This window comes from Aquarana catesbeiana, linkage group LG02, assembly GCF_042186555.1.
Source record: "Aquarana catesbeiana isolate 2022-GZ linkage group LG02, ASM4218655v1, whole genome shotgun sequence".
Classification (NCBI taxonomy): Eukaryota; Metazoa; Chordata; class Amphibia; order Anura; family Ranidae; genus Aquarana; species Aquarana catesbeiana.
This window is the reverse complement of record NC_133325.1, coordinates 352,217,768-352,243,621: the sequence shown is the minus strand read 5'-3', so window position 1 is coordinate 352,243,621 and position 25,854 is coordinate 352,217,768. Positions and strand designations below refer to the sequence as shown.

General features: G+C 41.9%; 1 protein-coding gene across 2 annotated transcripts in view; it reads left to right on the top strand.

Annotated features, from left to right (window-relative positions):
• The window catches only part of LOC141127989 (uncharacterized), a 65,579-nt gene that overhangs the window by 8,021 nt on the left and 31,704 nt on the right, over positions 1-25,854 (top strand). For both annotated transcript variants that reach the window (XM_073614985.1, XM_073614983.1), the window contains exons 3-7: positions 5,669-5,735; positions 6,303-6,376; positions 8,796-8,829; positions 17,806-17,861; positions 18,580-18,616. In XM_073614985.1, coding sequence (XP_073471086.1) covers positions 5,669-5,735; positions 6,303-6,376; positions 8,796-8,829; positions 17,806-17,861; positions 18,580-18,616 — 268 coding nt within the window. The remainder of the gene's footprint in view (positions 1-5,668; positions 5,736-6,302; positions 6,377-8,795; positions 8,830-17,805; positions 17,862-18,579; positions 18,617-25,854) is intronic.

The following is a 25,854-nucleotide window of genomic DNA, read 5'->3' as shown; positions in this document are numbered from 1 at the left end:
CTAGCACATTATAAACAGCATTAGCTGTCAAAGGACGCCCTCCAGCGCTGCACTCTCAGTGCAGAACCACTTCCATTGTCTCACAGATTTCCTTTTCGGTTTACTCTATATAGGCGTTAGAATGGATGGGCTGCAATGACACTTCATATTCACACATAGCGGGTGCCGTAAATGTACTGTGAGCTGCGCATGCATGGCATGGTGTGTATTACCACTGACAGGTGGGGGAAGCATTTATGACTAAAAAAAACTTAGGGTCTCTTCTGTCATAAAAACCCTGTTTGTCTGTGGTTTTGTTTGTTTTTGTAATTTTTGAGTTAAATACCACTTTAAGCCCTGGAAGATTTGGCTGCTCAATGACCGGGCCATTTTTTGCGATACGGCACTACGTCACTTTAACTGACAATTGCGCGGTCTTGTGATGCTGTACCGAAAAACAAAATTTATGTTCTTTTTCCCCACAAATAGAGCTTTCTTTTGGTGGTATTTGATCATCTCTGCAGTTTTATATTTTTTTTTGCGCTATAAACAAAGAGTGATAGTTTTGAAAAAAACTATATTTTAGACTTTTTGCTAAAATAAATATCCCCAATTTTTTTAAAAAAAGCTAATTTTTTCCTCAGTTCAGGCCAATATGTACAGTGGGGCAAAAAAGTATTTAGTCATCCAGCAATTGTGCAAGTTCTCCCACTTAAAAAGATGAGAGAGGCCTGTAATTGTCATCATAGGTATACCTCAACTATGGGAGACAAAATGTGGAAACAAATCCAGACAATCACATTCTCTGATTTTTGAAAATAAGTATTTTGTCAATATCAAAAGTTCATCTCAATACTTTGTTATATATCTTTTGTTGGCAATGACAGAGGTCAAACGTTTTCTGTAAGTCTTCACAAAGTTGTCACACACTGTTGCTGGTATGTTGGCCCATTCCTCCATGCAGATCTCCTCTAGAGCAGTGATGTTTTGGGGCTGTCGCTGGGCAACACGGACTTTCAACTCCCTCCAAAGGTTTTCTATGGGGTTGAGATCTGGAGACTGGCTAGGCCACTCCAGGACCTTGAAATGCTTCTTACGAAGCCACTCCTTCGTTGCCTGGGTGGTGTGTTTGGGATCATTGTCATGCTGAAAGACCCAGCCACATTTCATCTTCAATGCCCTTGCTGATGGGAGGAGGTTTGCACTCAAAATCTCACAATACATGGCCCCATTCATTCTTTCATGTACACGGATCAGTCGTCCTGTTCCCTTTGCAGAGAAACAGCCCCAAAGCATGATGTTGCCACCCCCATGCTTCACAGTAGGTATGGTGTTCTTTGGTTGCAACTCAGCGTTCTCTCTCCTCCAAACACGACGAGTTGTGTTTCTACCTAACAGTTCTACTTTGGTTTCATCTGACCATATGACATTCTCCCAATCCTCTTCTAGATCATCCATATGTTCTCTAACAAACCTCAGACGGGCCTGGACATGTACTGGCTTAAGCAGGGGGACATGTCTGGCACTGCAGGATCTGAGTCCCTGGCAGCGTAGTGTGTTACTGGTAGGTCATTCACTAGGTCCCCCCCGTGTGGTTCTGGGATTTTTGCTCACCGTTCTTGTGATCATTTTGACCCCACGGAGTGAGATCTTGATCGAGGGAGATTATCAGTGGTCTTGTATGTCTTCCATTTTCTAATTATTGCTCCCACAGTTGCTTTCTTCACACCAAGCTGCTTGACTATTGCAGATTCAGTCTTCCCAGCCTGGTGCAGGTCTACAATTTTGTTTCTGGTGTCCTTCGACAGCTCTTTGGTCTTCACCATTGAGGTTGTGGACAGGTGTCTTTTATACTGATAACAAGTTCAAACAGGTGCCATTAATACAGGTAATGAGTGGAGGATAGAGGAGCCTCTTAAGGCCCCTTTCACACTGGGGCGGCGTCGGCGGTAAAGTGCCGCTATTGTAAGCGGCGCTTTACCGTCGGTATTCGGCCGCTAGCGGGGCAGTTTTACCCCTGCTAGCGGCCGAGAAAGGGTTAAAAACCACCGCAAAGCATCTCTGCAGAGGCGCTTTGCCGGCGTTATAGCCGCGCTGTCCCATTGATTTCAGTTTTCAGGTGCTATTATTAGCGCAATAGCGACTGCAAACCGCCCCAGTGTGAAAGGGCCCTTAAGAAGAAGATACAGGTCTGTGAGAGCCAGAAATCTTGCTTGTTTGTAGGTGACCAAATACTTATTTTCCACCATAATTTGCAAATAAATTCTTACAAATACAATGTGATTGTCTGGATTTGTTTCTACATTTTGTCTCTCATAGTTGAGGTATACCTATGATGACAATTACAGGCCTCTCTCATCTTTTTAAGTGGGAGAACTTGCACAATTGGTGGCTGACTAAATACTTTTTTGCCCCACTGTATTCTTCTACATATTTTTGGTAATAAAAATCGCAATAAGCGTATATTGAAATAAAGTGTGAATAACACTGCGCTAACCCAACAAACAATAGTGAAGCTGCTACATACAAATATGACCAATATTCAAAACGTGTTATAAATAAATGTAGCGCTAATACTGAACAAACAAAAAAGTGATATAATAATCAGTGAGGGTGACCCACTGATGCATATAAAATGTAAGGAAATAAATAAATATGGTTCAATGATTGAATTGGGTTTCAACTAATCATAATAAAAATGAGTGAAATAAAGTCCCATAATGGAAAATGGATGGTGAGTCCAACATAAATGGAAAATCTTCAGATCTGTATTTCATCAACATGAAAATCTTGAACAGGAAATAGATGCAACACGCTTACCAGAGACAGTGGATTCAGATGCCAGTGACACTGAATCAGAAAGGCTTAGAGATCCAAGATGGAAATGGTCATCCAAGGAACCTCGGATCTCAAGGGGAATCCCTCCTCCGTTCCACTGATCAGGACCGCCAGTCCAGAGAGACCGAGGGGAAAGATGGAATATCCAAACCTCATAGGAGTCCCGGGAATGTATGAAGGCTCGAAAAAATATATAAAATGCGCTAATGGTGCAGATCAAATGGTATATTTATTGGGTGACACCAATAAACCAAAACAGTTCAAATAGCGTGATCACGTAAATAAAATCAAGTGTAGGGAAGAGTGTAGCTCGCCCGACGCGTTTAGTCCAATTGGACTTCAACTGGGGCATCCCCAGTTGCGCAAAAGTTATAGTGTCTACAAAATAGGGGATAGATTTATGGCATTTTTACTATTTTTTATTATTATTATTATTTTGTTTTACTAGTAATGCGATTATTATTATTATATTAATCTCTTTTTTTTTTTTTTATCGAGACTGCAACATTATGGCGGACACTTTTGACATGTTTTTGGGACGATTGGCAATTATACAGTGTTCAGTGCTATAAAAATGCACTGATTACTGTATAAATGTCACTGGCAGGGAGGGGGGATCAAGGGATTAAATGTGTTACCTAGTGTGTGTTCTAACTGTAGGGAGAGGGGACTGACTATAGGAGATGACAGATCGTAGTTCCTAGCTATTAGGAACTCACAATCTGCCTCTCCTCTCAGAACAGGGATGTGTGTGTTTACACACACACATCCCTGTTCTGCCTCTCATGCCCGCGATCGCGCGTGGCCGGCGGTCATCGGCACCTATCCCGCTTAAAGGAGCCGACATACAGCTACAACAGTTCACGGGATCGTGCCGACCTGCCGCGGTATAATGATGACGGCTGGTCGGCAAGTGGTTAAAGAGGTTGTAAAGGCTGAAGGTTGTTTATCTTCATGCATTCTATGCATGAAGGTAAAAAAATCTTCTGTGCACTGCTCCCATAGCCCCCTCCAATACTTCCCTAAGCCTGATCTCGTGCCACGATGTGTGTGAGAGCAGAGCCCCTCCCTGGTCTCTCCCTTCTCATTGGCTGAGACACAGCAAGACTCAGCCTCTACTAAGGAGGCTAATGGTTCACCAAAAGCCTGAAATGGGCTATTATCATATGTTAGGAGAATAGATTAGAATTATAGCGAAGAGAAAAGGAAAGAAAAGAGGGTCCCGTTATAAGCGGGAAACCAGAATAGATTCCCCAGGGAAGGAGTGAGCACCCACAGCCAGAGACCAGCGCATAATGAATACAAACAAGTCATCATGGCATAAGCACCGTTTCATTGAATTCCAAGGTTGTCAGATTCTATCAAACCATCTAATTTAATCTTTTATGAATGGCCTCCATTTTCACATGAATCCAGGCCAGATTCATCCTATATTCAGCTTCGGCTACACGCAAAGACAGAAATTTCCAGGTCTTAGCTATCATTTGTTTGGCAGCCGTTTGGAGGGGCATTGCAAACCTTTTTAGCTTTCCTTTAATTTTTTTTTACTTTCTCAATCAACTTATCTCCTCACCATTATAACTTTTGTATCCCTTGCCCCTCTCTTTAAGATTGTAAGCTCTCACAAGCCTCCTGTCTTGCGTTGTACTGTACCTGTACTGTCTCTCTTCTGTAAAGCAGTGTTTCTCAACTGGAGTTCCACGGGAGGTCCCGAGGGGTTCCGCCGCGATCTGCCGTTCCTCACAAGCAGATTAATGGTGGATCGCATCCCTGCATAGCTGACAGGCTGTAGTGCATAGGCAACTGACATCGCTGTCCAGCGCCAAACACAGCCGCCCCTCCCCTCCATCCTAGATGCCTGCATGTGAATGTGAGCTACTCTGCATGAAGAAAATTACTAAAGATGCCAGTATTGTGCCCACCAGTTTCCTCCTGGCCCCCCTGTAGTGTGCTCTCATGCCTGCCCCCCCCCCCGTGCCGTTACTTGGGAGGGACGAGAAATGAGAGTGGGCGGGAATCGGGCATTCCAGCAGCATGCCAGGCATTCCAGCAGTATTCCGGGCAGCATTCCAGCAGCTTCCCTGAGCTACTCTGCATGAAGAAAATTACTAAAGATGCCAATATTGTGGCCACCAGTTTTCTCCTGGCCCCCTATACTGTACTGTTTCCTCCTGGCCCCCTATATTGTACTGTTTCCTCCTGGCCCCCTATACTATACTATGTTTCCTCCTGGCCCCCCTTTAGTGTGCTCTCCTGGCCCCTCTACACTGTTACCTGCTGGCCCCCCTGAACTGTGCTCTCTGCATTCACTTCTGGCTCCCCTATACTCCCTTGCGCAACCCCCCCCCCATACTGTGCTGTTCGCTTCTGGCTCCCCTATACTGTGCTATGCTCACTTAGGTGATCACACCCCCCATACTGTGCTGTTCGCTTCTGGCTCCCCTATACTGTGCTATGCTCTCTTGCGAGCAGGCCCCCCCCCCCCCCCCTACTGGATCCCCTGTGTTCTGCCCTGCTGACCCCCTGTACACAGCTTATGTCACGTTTGACCCAGAATTGAGCATCTGTGCAAAAGGGCAAGCACAAGGTTCACATTAAGGAGGTACATTTTGATATTCTATTGTTTAATGCTACTTCTAAGAATAATTGTTATACCTACAGCTCGCTGATCATATCAATGTTCCGTGAGCTTTAGATATGAAAATTATTTCAGGGGTTCCCTGAGATCTCGACTTTTGGCAGGGGTTTCTCAAAGGTAAAAAGATTGAGAAACACTGCTGTAAAGCATTGCTCAAACTGTTGGTGCTGTATAAATTATGTGTTCTAATAATAATCAATTCTCTGTTCACAGTATGATCATGCATTTGAAGAGGATATAATTGTGAATATAGTTGACTTCACATACAGTGCACCTGATGGTAAGTGTAGTATCTCGATCATTAAATCTCCCAATCCTATTTTCCCCAGTCATCTTCCAGGACAGTGTATGAGAGATAGAGGCTCATCTCCAGGTCGAAGGTTGAAAGGCATGCTATTTTGCATGCTTCCCCACAATGTACAAATGTGAACATAGACTTAGTCCGCTTCCACTGAGGCCAGGGCGGCATGCCTCTTCCTCCAGGGGGTGCACCATCACAATGCATTTCTGTACAGCGCTGCAGAGCACCACCCTTTCCTCCTCGCAGTGCTCATGCCAGTCACCAGTTCTCAGCACTGTCAAACGAGGGTGGCAGGAACGTCACTAGACCTGTGTAAGTTCCAACACTGAGCTTACTAAGAGATCTGGCAGTAGAGCGCAGGGAAGGTAAGCATCTGCACCAGAGATGATGGGCCTTGAATGAGCAAGGTGGAAAGGCTCATTTTAGGTAACATTCTTTGGACTAATTTGTTTATTCTTATATTAAATGATGTTACACTGTTTACTTGATCAATATGGTATTACAGGTAATAACACATTATCATACTACTTTTTCTCTTAATGTCAGGACCTTTGCCATGGGATTTTGAACCAAAGACAACTAGAGAAAGAAAACACGAAAAAGAAAAAACACCGGAAAGGGTAATTCTTATTCCTTTTAATGGTAAATCTAGAATAAAAGGTCAGCCGTTCACAACTAAAAGGAAAACTGTTTTTGCTAAACTTTAATTTACACTAATATACAATCTACTTAAGTGTAATTTTATCTAAATATTAAAATGGCCTTTCTATTGCAATCTGCATAAAACTGTGATTTTCTATAACTGGCACGTAAAAAAAAATTATGGAAATACACGGTTTATGAACAAAGTAATCCCAGATTTCTAATTTCCTGATTGTATAACTGGTGCGCTACTTTTTCCAGAGGTTCTCTAGCACTGTTGAGTTTTTTTTTTATTTATTTATTTTTGCCAACTGTCCTTCTCTCACTTTTTTTTTTTTTCTAGCATGTGCTCCGCTTTCAGGACTTGCATACTCCTGGTTGGTGATGTCACAAGGGGCGTGGCCCCCCACAGTACACAGCACAGCCCCCACACTCTGCATAATACAAAGCCCCCCACAGTACACAGCACAGCCCCCCACCCTCTGCACAATACAAAGCCCTCCACAATACAAAACCCCTACAATACACAGACCCCCAGTCTCCTGGGACAGCACTGCCAGCGTACTCTAAAGTTAAGAATAAATCACTGCCAGCCCTTTCTCATACACAGCTCCTCCTGTGTCACTCTCATTGTAAATCAAAGTCTCTAAATTTACCTCATAGCTTCGTTCTTGCATGGACTCGGCGGTCACATGACTGATCTCCTTTGAAGATTCATGGATGGACATGTGACCGCTCTCCTCCTCCCAATCTAAAGCAACACTCGGAGGAGCAGGAGGAGGAGAGCGGCCAACAAGAACAAAGCTATTGAGGTTAGAAGCTTCAGCTTACAATGAGTGACACGGGAGAAGGGGCTGGCAATTATTTTTTCCTAATGATAGACTTTGCTGGCAGTGCTGTCCAAGGGCCAGGAGAGGCAGGGCGGCTGGCTTGACCACCCCCCAATGTGTGGCACCCAAATATCGGTGTATACACTGTGTTAAAAGCCTATAAATATATGAGGGTAAACGTCCCTCCTTGCCATTAACGTCCCGTTTTTGTTCCTTAACTAAAACAGATTCTATTTTGGTCAGTTGACGTGCTGTACTTTTAGTTTAGTTTTCATCACTGTAAAGAAGCATCTGAAGAAAATATGACGAAAATTTTTTCGTTGACGAAATTAACACTGTTTACAACCATTTTTTTTTTTTTAAATTGTGTTTAAAAATAAATATGTTTTTACATCATCTCTGTTCAGTTAGCAGAGAGCTTATTAAGGGACCCGTAAAGCTGAATTGGGCAGTAATGAAGTGATCTTTTTGGCTGTGTGGCAAATGTGTAAAAAAATACAAGTAGACAAAATTTGATTTATATTCTCCACTCATGTAATTGCAAGAACAGATCACACATCTGAAAAATTTGCTTCAGTGTAGCAAGCACATGTTTGAGAAGAGAAGGCATTAATGATCCCTCTAGAATTTTGCTATCCACAATTGCCTTTCTGGAATTACATAGAAAGGGGGCTGGACAGGGCTGCTAAATATATGCAGGTTTAAAGTGCATCTATATTCACATTATGCGCTGTAAGCTTTCACCAGTCTTTGTACAGATACCTGGTTTCCTCCATTATTTTCTAGATTGCCCAGAGAGCTCATAAAACTGGTGTGATCTAATATGCAAATATCAACAACTTGGTTAAAGTTCCTCCCCCCCCTCCCTTTTATGGCTATTTTTATCAATGTGATGGACAACCTCATTGATTGAGAGAGTGAGCCAAGGGAAATGGCAGGCCAAGGAGATAATTTAGCAAGCCAATAATTGCATATCTCTGCCAGAACTCTGCAAAAGATAATGGAGAAATGTATGAGCACCCCTGGATGCCATTACAAACATTGTGGTGCAAGCTTGTACTGCATAAGTTGGGCATTTTTAAAGTGATTGTAGAGGGAATTTTTTTTCTTTAAAATAACAAGCATGGTAAACTTGCCTTCTCTGTGGTCCTGGCTGCTCTCCCTTTCTGAGTGCCTCCATAGCAAGGGCTTGTCATGGGGGCACTTGTGTGGACTCTCTGTGTTTTTTGACACCCAGAATGCAGCTCAGCCCCACCCACTGCTCTCTTCTCACAGGCTGTGGTTGACAGCAGCAGGAGCCAATGGCTCCTGCTGCTGCCTTCATGCTAGGTCCAGATTGGTAAGTGTAGGGGGTAGGGCAGCTGCACACGGAAGGTTTTTTTTTTTTTTTTTTTTTTTACCTTAAAACAGAGAAAGCATTACAGTAAAAACCTTCTGCCTTTAAAACAAATTTAAGCTTGGTGTTTTGATTAAAAAATAAGCAGTCAGTGGAAATCACCCTTATTTTTGTTCTGTTAAGTTTTGCTTACTATTTTTGAGTTTATAACACACTTCTATTTATTTTAAGGAGCAAAATCGTACCTTCATTCAATCTGTGATAGGTAAGTTTTTTTCGGTTGTTATAATATGAAAAAATCAATGTTAAACAATCAGTCTAAAAACACAAGGTAGCTTAGACAAAATTGAGTTTTTACATTTTCAGAGGCCTATGTAATTAAGTTATGGTCAACATTCGAACTTTTGGGTATTGGAAAGAAGTAAATTCTATGGAATGATCTTAGCAGAGGAAAGCTGAATTTCTTTGCTTTTTTTATGGTAATCTGACAAAGTCAGCTTTTGTATAGTAAAAAAAGTTTTGGATCAAAGTCTTCTTAAAGTGGACCTGTATTTGCATATTGACACCATAATATGTTGACCATCCTGCTGGGGTGGATAAAAAAAATATTGGAGAGGTTGAAATAATTACCTGTTCTTTAGAAAATGCCACCCATGCATTCTTCAATACTGGATACATAGATTAAGGCCTTGGCTTTTAATCACATGATCTGAGCTGAATGGGAGAATCGGCCATTCTGAACAATTAAAATGACCTTCTGCAGAGACCACATGACTAAGAGCCTAGGCTTTTGCACATGTGTCTAGCACGGAATGGAACCTGGGTGCATTTTCTTCAGGGAAGCAAAGTATTTTAGCCCATCTGTTTTTCTTTTTTTTTTTTTCCTCCATCGCAGCAAGAAGGCTAATATAAAGCTAACATTTGAGTTAGAGACTTTATCACTAAGGGGAAAACAGACGCATGTATGAAGCATCTTTAACTACAGGTAGCTGGCATTGCTAATTTTTTTTTTTTTTTTTTTTTTTTTTTTTTTTTCAAATTCTTTATTTTTACAAGAAACGTAGTTTCTATGACAGACAATAGATGGTGATACATGTGCCATTATGCAAAATACAATAGTATGTTTTCAAGTAAGTGACATTGCAATACAAAAAGTAAAGAACAGAGTCATAATCCATGTGGATTTATCAAGCTATCTATGAAGTGACAACCAGCGGAGAGTTGATAAAGTCTCCCTTTCTGTAGACCAAGGTAGGTGTAGGTCATGTCATGGAAGGAAAAAAACTGCCCACATTTTATATACAATAGAACAGGGATCCTCAAACTACGGCCCTCCAGCTGTTGCAGAACTACACATCCCATGAGGCATTGTAAAACTCTGACATGACTAGGCATGATGGGAATTGTAGTTCCTGAACACCCCGCAGTTTGAAGACCCCTGCAATAGAAGAAGGGGGAGAAGACGTAGAGAGTAAAGGAGAGATAAACAAAAGAGACCTTGGGATTGTACGGGTGAGGGGGAGAGTGGAAGTAAATTACCTAAGGGGTAAGGAGGGAGGGGGGGGGGGGGTTTGGAAGGGATAATATGATTGGTAATACAGGTACCCAGGAGTAATAAAAAAATATACTTTATTAGAAACATGCAAAAGAAATATTTAAAACAGTGAACAGTTCATACAAAATATCTAGACCATATACATGAGTGTTTTAATCAAGGAAAACATGCATATACGTGGTACTTGAGAACCCAACATGTTTCGGATAAAAAATGCAATTCCTTCTTCAGGGGTTTCCTGTAAGGATAGTGTATGATCTGGGGGGTACATAGGTAGAATATACCAATCATTAGTATGCATATACAGTATACATTATACATATAGCTATAAATGGTAGGTCATAGGAGCTTATAAGGGCAAACAATCATGATAAGAACTTGGGAAAACGAGAAGTATATGTATATTTATATATATCATAAGGAAGAGAAAGGACTTACTCGTTCACAGAAATGTGTGCATATCCCAGGCCGGACTGTAACTTGGTAGCTTAACAGATGGTGCTCCAAATCCTAGTCACCACAGCATCAGTTACGCATTGTGCTTAGATATATATAGCCACACATAGGCTTATATAGTGAAAGCCAAGGGCCAAAGGTTGGATGAAATTTCTGTAGTCATAATACTGGGGGATCTTAGAGCCTCCCGGATGCGTCAAACATGGGAATTCACCAGCGTCCACAAGGAACAGCAAGGAGAGGAAGGGGGGAATGTACAGCCCTAAATAAATATAATATGATATAAGTATCAGAAGGTAAATTGATGGACAGAGTACATCAACACATACAATAGTCAATGTGCGAATGAGTATATATGCGTCTACATGCGTCTATGAGTATATGAGCGTCTACCTGGGCCCACCTATCGTGCCAGAATTAAATCGTGGAGAAGAAATATAACCAACAGATATATATAAAATGGTATAGTAAGTGAGGTATGGGGAGGTAGCAGTGAGTTAATCTGTATGGGGTTTGCTCTATGATATGTACAATCCATTTAAACAAGTGTGTTTGCACAGTGGATCAATGGCTTTTACCCCAGTATATATATATATATATATATATATATATATATATATATATATGTGTGTGTGTGTATATGTATATATATATATATATATATATATATATATATATATATATTTATATTAGAGGTCGACCGATATGGGTTTTTCTCTGGCCGATGCCGATATTTAGAAATCGCGGTGGCCGGTGGCCGATATGTGATGCCGATTTTTTTTTTGGGCCGATATATTTGGCTGTTTTTTTTTTTCCTTTCTTTTTTCCCTTCATCTCATATAATCTAACAGTTAGACCCCTTTCACACTGGGGCGTTTTTCCGGCGCTTTTGGGCTAAAAATAGCGCCTGTAAAACGGCTCCCCTGCAGTCTCAGTTTGATATCCCGAGTGCTTTCACACTGAGGCGATGCGCTGGCAGGATGTAAAAAAAAGTCTTGCAAACGGCATCTTTGGAGCGGTGTATACCGCTGCTCCACCACTCCTGCCCATTGAAATGAATGCGCACCGCTGCCGAAGCGCCTGCAAAGCGTTTTGGCAGCGGCGCTTCAGGGGCGCATTTAACCCCTTCCTCGGCCGCTAGCTGGGTTATAAGCGCCCCGCTAGCAGCCGAATAGCGCCTCTAAAATGACGGTAAAGCACCGCTAAAACTAGCAGCGTTTTACCATCAACTCATGCCTGCTCCAGTGTGAAAGCAGCCTTAAGTAATACAGAAATTTTTTTTCATTTAAACATTAAACAAAACAAACCTTCAATCAGTTCACTTGTATGTATAATTTAGAAAAAAAAACAAAAAAAAAAAAAAAAAATCTTAACCACTTAACAACCGGCCCATAGCCAAATGACGGCTACAGGGCGGTTGTTTAACTCTGGGAGGACGTCCAGGGACGTCCTCCCAGAATTCTGCTCTCGCGCGCCCCCTAGGGCGCGCACTCGAGAGCATCCGTGATCGCCGGGTCCACAGGACCCGGCGCATCACAGATCCCGGTAAATGGCCGCTGATCGCGGCCGTTTACCATGTGATCGCTCCGTCAAATGACGGAGCGATCACATGTAAACAAACCGGCGTCATCTGATGACGCCGGTTCCTCTCCTCCCCCTCTCCTCTCCTCCTGTGTACCGATCGGTACACAGTGACCGAAGAGGCGGATGGATGGATGGCTGCAGCGTTGTGGGCTGCATCTGTAGTGCCCACAGCACTGCACAGAGACATCCAGCCATCCATCCATCCATGCTCAGCCATCCCTACTACTCTGCATGCCCTGCAATGCTGTGCAATACTCTGCAATTCCCTCTGCAATACCCCGCAATACTCTGCCATACACTGCAATACCCCGCAATACTCTGCCATACCCTGCCATACCCCGCAATACCCTGCCATACCCCGCAATACCCTGCCATACCCCGCAATACTCTGCCATACCCCGCAATACTCTGCCATACCCCGCAATACCCCAAAATACTCTGGAATACCCCGCAATACTCTGCCATACCCTGGAATACCCTGCAATACTCTGCCATACCCTGGAATACCCCGCAATACTCTGCCATACCCCGCAATACTCTGCCATACCCTGGAATACCCCACAATACTCTGCCATACCCTGGAATACCCCACAATACTCTGCCATACCCTGCAATACCCCGCAATACTCTGCCATACCCTGCAATACCCCGAAATACTCTGCCATACCCCGCAATACTTTGCCATACCCTGCGATACTCTGCCATACCCTGGAATACCCCGCAATACTCTGCCATACCCCGCAATACTCTGCCATACCCTGCAATACCCCGCAATACTCTGCCATACCCTGGAATACCCCGCAATACTCTGCCATACCCTGAAATATCCCGCAATACCCAGCCATACTCTGCAATACTCAGTGATACCCAGCCATACTCTGCCATACCCAGCCATGCTCTGCAATACCCCACAAAAATCTGCAATACTCTGCCATAACCCGCCATACTCTGCCATAACCCGCCATACTCTGCCATACCCAGCCATACTCTGCCATACCCAGCCATACTCTGCCATACCCAGCCATACTCTGCCATACCCAGCCATACTCTGCCATACCCAGCCATACTCTGCCATACCCAGCCATACTCTGCCATACCCAGCCATACTCTGCCATACCCAGCCATACTCTGCCATACCCAGCCATACTCTGCCATACCCAGCCATACTCTGCCATACCCAGCCATACTCTGCCATACCCAGCCATACTCTGCCATACCCAGCCATACTCTGCCATACCCAGCCATACTCTGCCATACCCAGCCATACTCTGCCATACCCAGCCATACTCTGCCATACCCAGCCATACTCTGCCATACCCAGCCATACTCTGCCATACCCAGCCATACTCTGCCATACCCAGCCATACTCTGCCATACCCAGCCATACTCTGCAATACTCGGTGATACCCAGCCATACTCTGCAATACCCAGCCATACTCTGCAATACTCGGTGATACCCGGCCATACTCTGCAATACCCAGCCATGCTCAGCCGTACCCAGCCTCTGTATGTGGCCAGGCTGTGGAAGTCTCACACATGTGGTATCGCCGTACTCGGGAGGAGTAGGAGAATCTATTTTGGGGTGTCATTTTTGATATGTACATGCTATGTGTTAGAAATATTGTATAAATGGACAACTTTGTGTTAAAAAAAAAAAAAGCGTTTTAACCACTTCCCGCCTTCCGTCATACGACGTCCTTGACTTTGTGCGGGGATATCTGAATGATGGGTGCAGCTACAGGCATCATTCAGATATCATCTTTTTCAGCCGGTGATTCCCTACACCATAAGAATGATCGTAGCGGCTGTTACACTGCTTGATCGTTCTTACGGGAGGCGAGAGGGGACGCCCCCCCCTCCCGCCGCCCTCCGGTGCTTCTACCGACTCACCGCTATGATCGAAGCCAGGATCTTTTTTTTTTTTTTTTATTTCAGGAACAGCCTAGAGGTGAGATGTGGGGTCTTATTGACCCCATATCTCACTGTAAAGAGGACCTGTCATGCCATATTCCTATTACAAGGGATGTTTACATTCCTTGTAATAGGAATAAAAGTGATCAAAAAATTTTTTTTTTTGGAAAAAAGTGTCAAACTAAAATAAATAAAGTAAAATGAACAATAAAAAAAAATAAAAATTTTTTAAAGCGCCCCTGTCCGTGTGCTCGCATGCAGAAGCGAACGCATACGTAAGTCCCGCCCACATATGAAAACGGTGTTCAAACCACACATGTGAGGTATCGCTGCGATCGGTAGAGCGAGAGCAATAATTTTGGCCCTAGACGTCCTCTGTAACTCAAAATTTGTAACCAGTAAAAAATTTTAAAGCGTCGCCTATGAGGATTTTTAAGTGGTGAAGTTTGGCGCCATTCCACAAGCATGTGCAATTTTGAAAGGTGACATGTTAGGTATCTATTAACTCGGCGTAACTTCATCTTTCATATTATGCAAAAACATTGGGCTAACCTTACTGTTTTGTTTTTTTTTAAAGCAAAAAACATTTTTTTTTCCAAAAAAAACGCGTTCCAAAAATTGCTGCGCAAATATCGTGCGAGATAAAAAGTTGCAATGACCGCTGTTGTATTCTCTAGGGTCTTTGCTAAAAAAACATATATAATGTTTTGGGGTTCTAAGTAATTTTCTAGCTAATAAATGATGATTTTTACATGTAGGAGAGAAATGTCAGAATTGGCCTGGGTGCTCCAGAACGCCTGAAGGTGCTCCCCTGCATGTTGGGCCTCTGTATGTGGCCACGCTGTGTAAAAGTCTCACACATGTGGTATCGCCATACTCGGGAGTAATAGCAGAATGTGTTTTGGGGTGTAATTTGTGGTATGCATATGCTGTGTGTGAGAAATAACCTGCTAATATGACAATTTTGTGAAAAAAAAAAAAAAGAAAAAAAAAAAACTTGATTTTGCAAAGAATTGTGGGAAAAAATGACAACTTCAAAAAACTCATCATGCATCTTTCTAAATACCTTGAAATGTCTTCTTTCCAAAAAGGGGTCATTTGGGGGGTATTTGTACTTTTCTGGCATATTAGGGTCTCAAGAAATGAGATAGGCCGTCAGTACTTCAGGTGTGATCAATTTTCAGATATTCACACCATAGCTTGTGGACGCTATAACTTTCACAAAGACCAAATAATATACACTAATTTGGGTTATTTTTACCAAAGATATGTAGCGGTATAAATTTTGGCCAAAATATATGAAGAAAAATTACTAATTTTCAAAATTTTATAACAGAAACGAAGAAAAATTTATTTTTTTACAGATTTTTCGGTCTTTTTTCTTTTATAGCGCAAAAAATAAAGAACCCAGGGGTGATTAAATACCACCAAAAGAAAGCTCTATTTGTGTGAAAAAAAGGACAAAAAATTCATATAGATACAGTGTTGCATGACTGAGTAATTGTCATTCAAAATGTGAGAGCACCAAAAGCTGAAAATTGGTCTGGTTATTAAGGGGGTTTAAGTGCCCAGTGGTTAAATAATAAATACACAAAAACAGGTAATCAAAACTTTTGGACGAAAAAAAATGGGCTAACTTTACTGCTTAGGTTTTTTTTTTAATTCATTACTGTATTTTTTTTTTTTAAATTGCGTTTTAAAGACCGCTTCGCAAATACCGTGTGACATTAAATATTGCAACAATCACCATTTTGTTCCCTAGGGTCTCTGCTAAAAAAATATATATAATGTTTGGGGGTTCTAAGTGATTTTCTAGCAGAAAATACAGGATTTTTACTTGTAAGCAACAAGTGTCAGAAAAGATTTAGTCTTTAAATGGTTAAACTGAGAGCTTCTACACACGAGTTCAGTCTATTGATAAAAGAACCTGAAAGAGATACAATGTATCTTCTTATCAGACTTGGCAGGCTGCCCAGAGGAGGAGAGAATCCTCTCCACAGATAACTTACAGAAACTTGCATTAACTTCTATTACAGAAGTCATTTGCAAGTCACAGCTGATGTTATAATCGGCCTTTTTTATCAGCACAATCGGCCGATGCCGATTAAGTAAAAAACGCCAAATATCGGCCGGCCGATATATCGGTCGACCTCTAATATATATATATATATATATACTTATATACTGGGGTAAAAGCCATTGATCCACTGTGCAAACACACTTGTTTAAATGGATTGTACATATCATAGAGCAAACCCCATACAGATTAACTCACTGCTACCTCCCCATACCTCACTTACTATACCATTTTATATATATCTGTTGGTTATATTTCTTCTCCACGATTTAATTCTGGCACGATAGGTGGGCCCAGGTAGACGCTCATATACTCATAGACGCATGTAGACGCATATATACTCATTCGCACATTGACTATTGTATGTGTTGATGTACTCTGTCCATCAATTTACCTTCTGATACTTATATCATATTATATTTATTTAGGGCTGTACATTCCCCCCTTCCTCTCCTTGCTGTTCCTTGTGGACGCTGGTGAATTTCCGTGTTTGACGCATCCGGGAGGCTCTAAGATCCCCCAGTATTATGACTACAGAAATTTCATCCAACCTTTGGCCCTTGGCTTTCACTATATAAGCCTATGTGTGGCTATATATATCTAAGCACAATGCGTAACTGATGCTGTGGTGACTAGGATTTGGAGCACCATCTGTTAAGCTACCAAGTTACAGTCCGGCCTGGGATATGCACACATTTCTGTGAACGAGTAAGTCCTTTCTCTTCCTTATGATATATATAAATATACATATACTTCTCGTTTTCCCAAGTTCTTATCATGATTGTTTGCCCTTATAAGCTCCTATGACCTACCATTTATAGCTATATGTATAATGTATACTGTATATGCGTACTAATGATTGGTATATTCTACCTATGTACCCCCCCAGATCATACACTATCCTTACAGGAAACCCCTGAAGAAGGAATTGCATTTTTTATCCGAAACATGTTGGGTTCTCAAGTACCACGTATATGCATGTTTTCCTTGATTAAAACACTCATGTATATGGTATAGATATTTTGTATGAACTGTTCACTGTTTTAAATATTTCTAATAAAGTATATTTTTTTATTACTCCTGGGTAACCTGTATTACCAATCATATTATCCCTTCCAACCCCCCCCTCTTCCCTCCTTACTCCTTAGGTAATTTACTTCCACTCTCCCCCTCACCTGTACAATCCCAAGGTCTCTTTTGTTTATCTCTCCAAAAATTATTGTCGGGATGTGGTGAAGGGGGTATCCACTTACCTGTATACCTCATGTTTGGCAGTGTATCAATTTTTTAAAAATTAAACTAGAGAGCAAAGAAGGGAAGCATTTGGAATTTTTATAAAGACTTGAGAGGGCCACTTTAAGGGCCACTCTAATTCCCTTTTAGCAATACTGTGGGGTAGATTGACTGATTAAAACTGGTGCACACAGAATCTGGTGCAACTGTGCATAGTAACCAATCAGCTTCTAGGTTTTTATTGTCAAAACTTAACTAGGTGAAGTTAGAAGCTGGTTACTATGCGCAACTACAACAGATTTCATGTGCACCAGTTTTTGGAATAAAAAGGAATGCACTCTGATGCAAATTTTAATCATATTAAATAGGGTATATATTATTCATTAAAATTAACAAATTACTTTAATTTTTCCTTTAAATTTTAGACAGCTCCAGTGAAAGCTTAGAAGATCTTAATACTGCTCGCTTTTTGCCAAAGGAGGTGAATTTATTTATTTTATTTTTTTATTTTTGTCCCTTTTTTTTAATCAGCTTTCATTATAGCTCCATTCTGTTTTTCATGTTTTCAAATATCAAGGAAGTCTGTCATTCGATAACCTTGAAGACTGCCACTGCTGAACTTTTAAATTGCTTGCTGCCTTGCATATGCCAACTAACTGGCTTTAATAGGTTTTAACAATTGACTTATGATCATTCTGGTGATACTACTTACTGTACTGGAAAATGTATTTACCAAATTTGTACTGTATATGAATCACAAAACTTTGGCAATGACATACAGTGCACCAAATTGTCCAAAAAACTGAACTGAATGCAACTGATTTGATGTAATTTATTAAAATATTTAACAGCTACAATTTTTGATGTTTTATGGCCTATTGGATTGCTTGAACCCATGTTAGAAGTCCTGTCAGAGTACTGATTTGTTTAGAATGAAAGTTGATTGCAAAGCGTGTGTGAACATGCCAGCGGTGTACATTTTCCTTGTGGGGTATGTGATGTGTATTCCGTGAAAGCACCCTTTTGGGTAGTGTTGATAATCTGAAAATGTTTGATCCCTTAACGCATTTTAGAATGTATGAACTTCATGCCTCTCTTCTGAAAAATTTGTGGTTATCTTTAGAATGAGTATATTTGCAAGGAAGCTACAGGACTGATTTTGCATGATTTCTCCTAACACTTGTTTTCCTTTTTTGTAGACATCAGATGACATTTTCAGTAGGACATTTATAATTGGTAAGGTGTTTTAATTATTTTTTTCTTCTACATGAATACTACTGTTTGTATATATAATATACCTAATTTAATAAAATTGCACATAAAATACCAGTTGAAATCTTTCCCTGTAATAATTTACAGAAGATTACTGTTGGCTAGCCTTCTTTCAAACCATAGAGAGGTTCAACTACTAACAGATTTTAGAGAGCAGTCAATCATATTAGGCTGGCCATTCTTGTCTCATAGTGCTACTCTTATATTTTCCATTGTGTTTATCTGTTCTTCCCTGTTACATTCTGTATTTCTGCTTAACCACTTCTGGACTGCCCGCCGTCGATATACGTTGGTCCTTTTGACGTTTAAATACCGTTGTTGTAGCAGCAGATAGCTGCCATAACCCTGGCGGTCCGCTTTAAGATAAAAGCGGTCTCCGTGGCGGAGTTGCAGCGAGATTACTTTTATCGGCGGCGGGAGAGGTGCCCACCCCCTTTCCGCTGCGTCCTGGTCCTCTCCACCGCTTACCCGATCCGTCGGTAGTGGCAGAAACGATCCGATCCTTTCCCCTGCTCGCCACAGTCGAGTGAGAGAATGATGGCCCCCACTCGACTCTAAGCCATTGGATGACACGTCACTTCCGCCCAATAGCCTTAAAGGGCCAATTTTTTTTTTTTTTTTTTATTGCTTTGAAGTGTAAATGTGAGATCTGAGGTTTTTTTGACCCCAGATCTCACATTAACCACTTCCCTACCCAGCCATAGACATATGACGTCCTGGGATGGGATCTCCCATCCTGGGTGGACGTCATATGACGTCCTGGGATTCCCGGCCGTCTAGGGGGCGCGCGCACGTTGCTCGGGACCCGGTGCGTGTGCCCTGCGGCCGCGATGTCCGCCAGGCACACGCGATTGCCCGTTAACCGGGCCGGACCGTGGATCTGTGTGTGTAAACACACAGATCCACAGCCTGTCAGGTGAGAGGAGACCGATCTGTGTTCCCAGAACGGAGGAACACTGATCGGTCTCCTCCCCTTGTGCGTCCCCTCCCCCTACAGTTAGAAGCATTCCCTAGGAAACATATTAACCCCTCCCCGCCCCCTAGTGGTTAACCCCTTCACTGCCTGTCACATTTACACAGTAATCAATGCAATTTTATAGCATTGATCGCTGTATAAATGTGAATGGTCCCAAAAATGTGTCAAAAGTGTCCGATGTGTCCGCCATAATGTCGCAGTCACGAAAAAAAATCGCGATCGCCGCTAAAAAAATAAATTTTTTTTTTTTAAAAAATGCCATAAATCTATCCCGTATTTTGTAGACGCTATAACTTTTGCGCAAACCAATCAATATACGCTTATTGCGATTTTTTTTTTTTTTTTTTTTTTTTTTTTTTTTTTACCAAAAATATGTAGAAGAATACATATCGGCCGAAACTGAGGAAAAAATTTGTTTTTTTTTTTTTTTTTTTAAATTGGGATATTTATTATAGCAAAAAGTAAAAAATATTGTGTTTTTTTTTCAAAATTGTCGCTCTTCTTTTGTTTATAGCGCAAAAAAATAAAAACCGCAGAGGCGATCAAATACCACCAAAAGAAAGCTCTATTTGTGGGGAAAAAAGGACTTCAATTTTTTTGGGGTACAACGTTGCACGACCGCGCAATTGTCGTTTAAAGTGCGACAGCGCTGAAAACTAAAAATTGGCCTGGGAAGGAAGGGGGTGAAAATGCCCTGTGTTGAACCGGTTAAAGAAGTCCTGTCATGCTCTTTTTCTATTACAAGGGATGTTTACATTCCTTGTAATAGGAATAAAAGTGATCCAATTTTATTTTTTTTTTTATGTATTTAAAGGACAGAAAAATATGAAGTAAAATAAATAAGAACTTTTTTTTTTTTTAAAGTGACCCGTCCCTCCAAGCTCGCACACAGAAGTGAACGCATACATAAGTTATGCCCACATATAAAAACGGTGTTCAAACCACACATGTGAGGTATCGCCGCGTGTATTTTTTCCCAAAAAATTGTGTTTGTAAGACCGCTGCGCAAATTCGCTGTGTAATAAAGTATTGCAACGACCACCATTTTATTGTCTAGGGTGTCTGAAAAAAATATATAATGTTTGGGGGTTCTAAGTAATTTTCTAGCAAAAAAAAAAAAATGATCTTAATTTGTAAACAGGTGTCAAAAATAAGTCTGGCCTTAAAGATGAGTTGCTGTCTAATTTTCTGTTATCTTGCACGGTGTTTCTCATATTGCATATCGCTGTAACAACCTGTTGTAATTAAGTGACATTAATTTTTCAGTAATCCTCTATTCAAGCCAGTACTTGTCTATAGGAATTCCAAGCTAATAGCAGTTTGCTACACATTAATCTGTGTCTGTGGCACAATTAACCTTGCTATGTTCAGCATTGTCCGAACCAAAGGGGTATACCTGATGGGTCAGAATCCAAGCCTAAGTTTTTTTTTTTTTTTTTTTTTTTTTTTTTTAAGGCACTACAGCTTCCATTTCTGGAATACATTGTACAGGAGCCAGCACCTCAGCATTGGTGGAGTTACAAAACAATATTAGAACATAAGTAGCAGCACATTAATGGGTGGTCTCTCAGTTATTCCATAGCATTGAATGACACATATGGGGAGTCTGATAAGGCTGCACACCCCGAGACAAGTATTTTAAAAAATTGGAGAATTCCCCGTGGGGTTTTTTAGCAGCAAATGTAAATCAGAAAAAAGTTTTTGCATACAAAATATCAATTTTATTATCAAAGGACATTGGACATAAATAATACAAAAGTTAAAACATGAGCTCCGGTGTACACAATACGAGACAATTTGGATTGGATGGAAAATCAATCCTAGGTATCAAAACTAGGTATCTAAATGGCCTAGCTTTCACTGAGAGCTCAGTTTTCATTCTTAGGGTGATATTCTTAGTAAAATTTTATATATATAATACTTTTTTGTTATAATAAAAGTATTTTGGAGGGCCTGATTTTAGACAGAAGACTTTTAAAAAAAAAATGTTATATGCTCCTAGCAGAAGATGCGGTGAAGGTCACGTTTAACATCTTATTCTTATTTCAACAGTTACACCATTAGTGTACATTTTTAAGGTTAAAGGGTCACTAAATGCAAAACTTTTTTTCTTTATCATACATCACGGGACACAGAGCAACCATAACAATCACTATATAGGTTATACGCCACCCACTGGTGTATGGACATGGGCAGATAGTCAAACAGGAAGTCAACCCCTATATAACTCTTCCTACACAGGAAGGACCTCAGTTTTTTTTCGCCAGTGTCTGTAAGATGGAATGGTCACTAATGTGATACATGTGCTCTTGGAGCATACTTGGAGGTCTGGATGGTTCTATTTAGGATCATGGACTTCATTTGGATCCATTCGAAAAAGCTATCAGCCAAAATGGATGGTACCCGAGCCTCATCGGAAGGAGAGAAGATTCCTCAAGGTTTTGCCTGTAATGCAGCCTTATGGCGCTGGACCCTGCGTAATGGAACCCTGTGCAGTGTTTGTTCTGACCAAGCTGCTTTTCTGCAGGGTGCTATACAGGTCCAGGGGAGTGGACCCCACAGTAAGGGGGGACCCAGTCCCTGAAAGTCTTTTATGACAGCTTGCCGTGATGGGTGAAGATTATACACCTGTTACGTTCAGAGTCCTGCAGCAGGATTGGTAAGTCTGCATTTTTGCAGGTTTTTTTTTTTTTTTTTAAGAAAGAGAGATCTGACTGTCTGTTCTCCCAGTGCCATGAGGTCGACAGCTTCAGCAGGGCCTCTTGAGATCTAACACCAGCCAATGGATACTAGTGAAGTCTGAGTACTTACTATGGGAGAACTGTGTGACCAGACAAGTCATGATTATATACTGCTTACTTACTGCTTAATCCTGGGGCCTGTACAACTGTAAGACGATGCACCCCTAGCAGTGCACTTTAAAGTATTGGGTCTCCAGAATACTGTGCATTTGGCACAAAAATAGTTTGGGGCCTAGTGCAGTTGAACAGGTGCATACTTGCAAACTAAAGAATAATGTGCATTTGGTCTGCAGGAGCTTACTGTTAGGCTGAAGCAGGAAGAGGCTGCATGGCATGCATATGTGCTAAACTGTAAAAACTAGTATGGGGCCAAGTGCAGTGGGGCAGGTACAGCATAGTATACATGCTTGCAAGCTTGTTGCCTAAACGCATGCTTGAATAAACACATGTTTTGCATAGATGTTACATACATACATACATGTGGCATAAGCACATGTTTGGAAGAACATGGGCATCGGTGCACTTAAAGGAGTTGTGTCTCCAGAATAGCATCCATTGGGTCTGCAGGAGCTTAGTTTAAGGCTCCCTTTTCACACTTGTGCGACTTGAAAGTCACGCATTTTGGCTGCACCTGTGATGCGATTTTATTTATTTATTTTTTTCTTCTTTCAGCGACGTGAAACAGTGCCTGTAATCTTAAGGTCTATGGACCTCAAGTCGTGCCAAGGTCGGACCAAAGTGATGCAGGGGCTGCTTTAAAGTTGCTGCGACTAGAAGATGCACGGATGGGAAGGGTACTCATTGGAAATCATGGGGTTCGACTTGTCCGGCGACCTTGCAGTCCCAAGTCGCAGGATGGGTCGCACAGGTGTGGAAGAGGCCTTAGGCTGTTGAAGCAACATAGCGGCTGCATTGGATGCCTATGTACTTGGCTAATCCTGACTATAACTAGTATGGGCCCAGGTGCAGTTGAGCAGGTGCAGCTTAGTTTACATGCCTGCTTACTTGTATAGAACACAAGCCTGCATAGGCACCTGTTTGCAGAGGGCCCCGCCCCATGGCCCCCACGCCCGATAAGCGGGTGGCGCCCATCTGCCCAGCATGCAGCCTCCCAAGGCTGGCTGCAACGGCACGTTTGCATGGACGCGTGTTGCGTAGCCGCAGGTTTTATAAGCATACGTTTGTATAGACGTGTGGGCATAAGTGTGTGTGCATGTTGCATAGATATACATGTTTGCGTGGATGCATAAACACATGGTGCATAGACATATGTTTGCAAAGATGCGTATTGCTTAATATATGCTGCATAAACACATGCTTGTTTATTCCGTAAATGCATGTCTCCATGGGCATGTATTGCGTAAGTGTGTGTTTGCATGGACACACGCTTTCGTGTTTTGCCTAAACACATATTTGCTTAAGCACATACCTACATGCTTCCATAAACGCATGCCTCCATAAATGCATATTGCTTAAACATGTGCTGGCATGTCTTCATTTGTACTGCATACGTATATGCTTAGTTTGAAGTGTATACACATGTGCTTAGTTGCATTAAACTGTATACATATGTGCTTATTTTCCTGGGACTACATACATATCTGTTTTTTTTGCCTGGGACTATATACATATGTGCTTATTTGCCTAGGACTATATACATATGTGTGTGTGTGTGTGTGTGTGTGTTTTTTTTTTTTTTTTTTCTTTGTCTAGGGATACATACATACCGTATGTGCTTATTGCCTTGAGCTGCATACATAGATGCATGAATGGCAAGAATACTTGTATACCTGCATGTTTTCATGCCTGGATACCTGCATACCCACGGGGTTGTATAGCAGTAGACCAACATTGTCTAGGTTTGCATCCTTGTGGAACTGCGTATTAGTTTGTCTAATACAGTCACTTTATTATATATCTGTTAGACTAGCTAAATGACTTAGAAGGGTGAGGCAGGTGCACTGCCCTCAGGTTCAGTGGTCTGGCAAAGTTCATGTCTCCTGTTGGACCAATGACATCCGGGTGATCTGAGCCACTGTGGCACCTGATCACGGATCAAGCCTGGTTAGTACTTGAATGGGAGACTGCCCAGGTTTCCCTCCTAATTGAGGCATCTGAGGTTGTTGTGTTTGAGAGTATCTCAGACCATAAGGTTTTAGAGCAGTCTCTGAGGTGGTTTGCTCCTTCCTTAGTCGGGTCAGTCTTGGCCTTGCGTTGGGTCTTGGAGCAAACATTATGGGCTCATTATTGTATAACAATTAGGTGGTAGCAGCTTGAAAACTGAATAGGGACATGAGGTCTATCTTAAGATATCAATCCGCTGGGCATCCTTCTGTTTCAGACAGGCTCGGTCTGTTCTGTAATCTTTGCAGGAGGTAGTTTGCGGGGCCCATAATCCTCAGGAAACGCACAGCTTCAGTTGCCGCATTGCTTCCAGCCTCATCTGTAATTGCAGTGGAAAGTCGTCTGTTTTCTTTTTTTGTGACCATCCTTCAGGCTGGCCACAGCTTCTGAGGTTCACAAAGCTCCTAGCTCCGGGGCTGGACTTGCTAAAGATGTAGGGGATGTCAATCTCAGTATACTTAAATAACCTTTACTCAGGAAGCAGTTGGTCCAGATTTTCCTTCGATACATTTTGCAGTAGGAAGCTGTATCTAGGTCGAAGCACATTCCTTATGTACAGTCCTACTCCAGGTCTTGGTAAAGGATCATTCTCTCTGTCTGGAACGTGAAGATTCAGGCATTGGATTGCCGAAGGGCTCTGTTCTCGGGTTGTTGCACAGCTAAAGATTGGTGGTTGATGGTTCGAAATCTAGAAAGGTTGAATTCTTCCTTTTAGGTATTGGAAGATAATAACCACTGATGCCAGTTTCTTGGTTTGATTTGAGGGTGGCTACAGTTCAGTGGACTTGGTCTCCACAGGAGAGTATACTGCCCACAAATATCTTGGAGCTTTTGGCCAGTACGCCTTGCTCTGGATTATGGTACAAACCAGTTGTAGGTTCTATCCGAAAAAGCCTCTGCAGGGGCATACATATCAACCACCAGGGCGGCACAAGGAGTCATACAGCTCAGGAAGGTGAACCACATTCTGTCTGGAACAGCACAAGTGCTGTCTCTATCGTCGGTGCATATTCCAGGTATAGAATAGTGGCGGGGACCAGTTCTCCCTTATTTGATGCTTTCCCTCTGTTTCGGGCTCCTGCCATCTTTTGCGAAGAGTCCGGAAGGGCCTAACACTGATAATAATGTTAGCCGAAGAAGGGCTTGGTACACTGACATAGCGAGTCTTGCGGGGGTCGCTCCTTGGACACTGCCAGTCCAGTGGGACCTAAGGGTCTTGAGTCCTGTATCTCAGCACTGTTGATCCCCTGGAAGCCAGCTTCGGGGAACTAAATAAATACTAAATTTGGAAATATTTTTTTGCCTGGGGTGAAGCCAGGAAGTGACACCCGCAGAAATATGTGAGTGGGAGATTTTCTTTT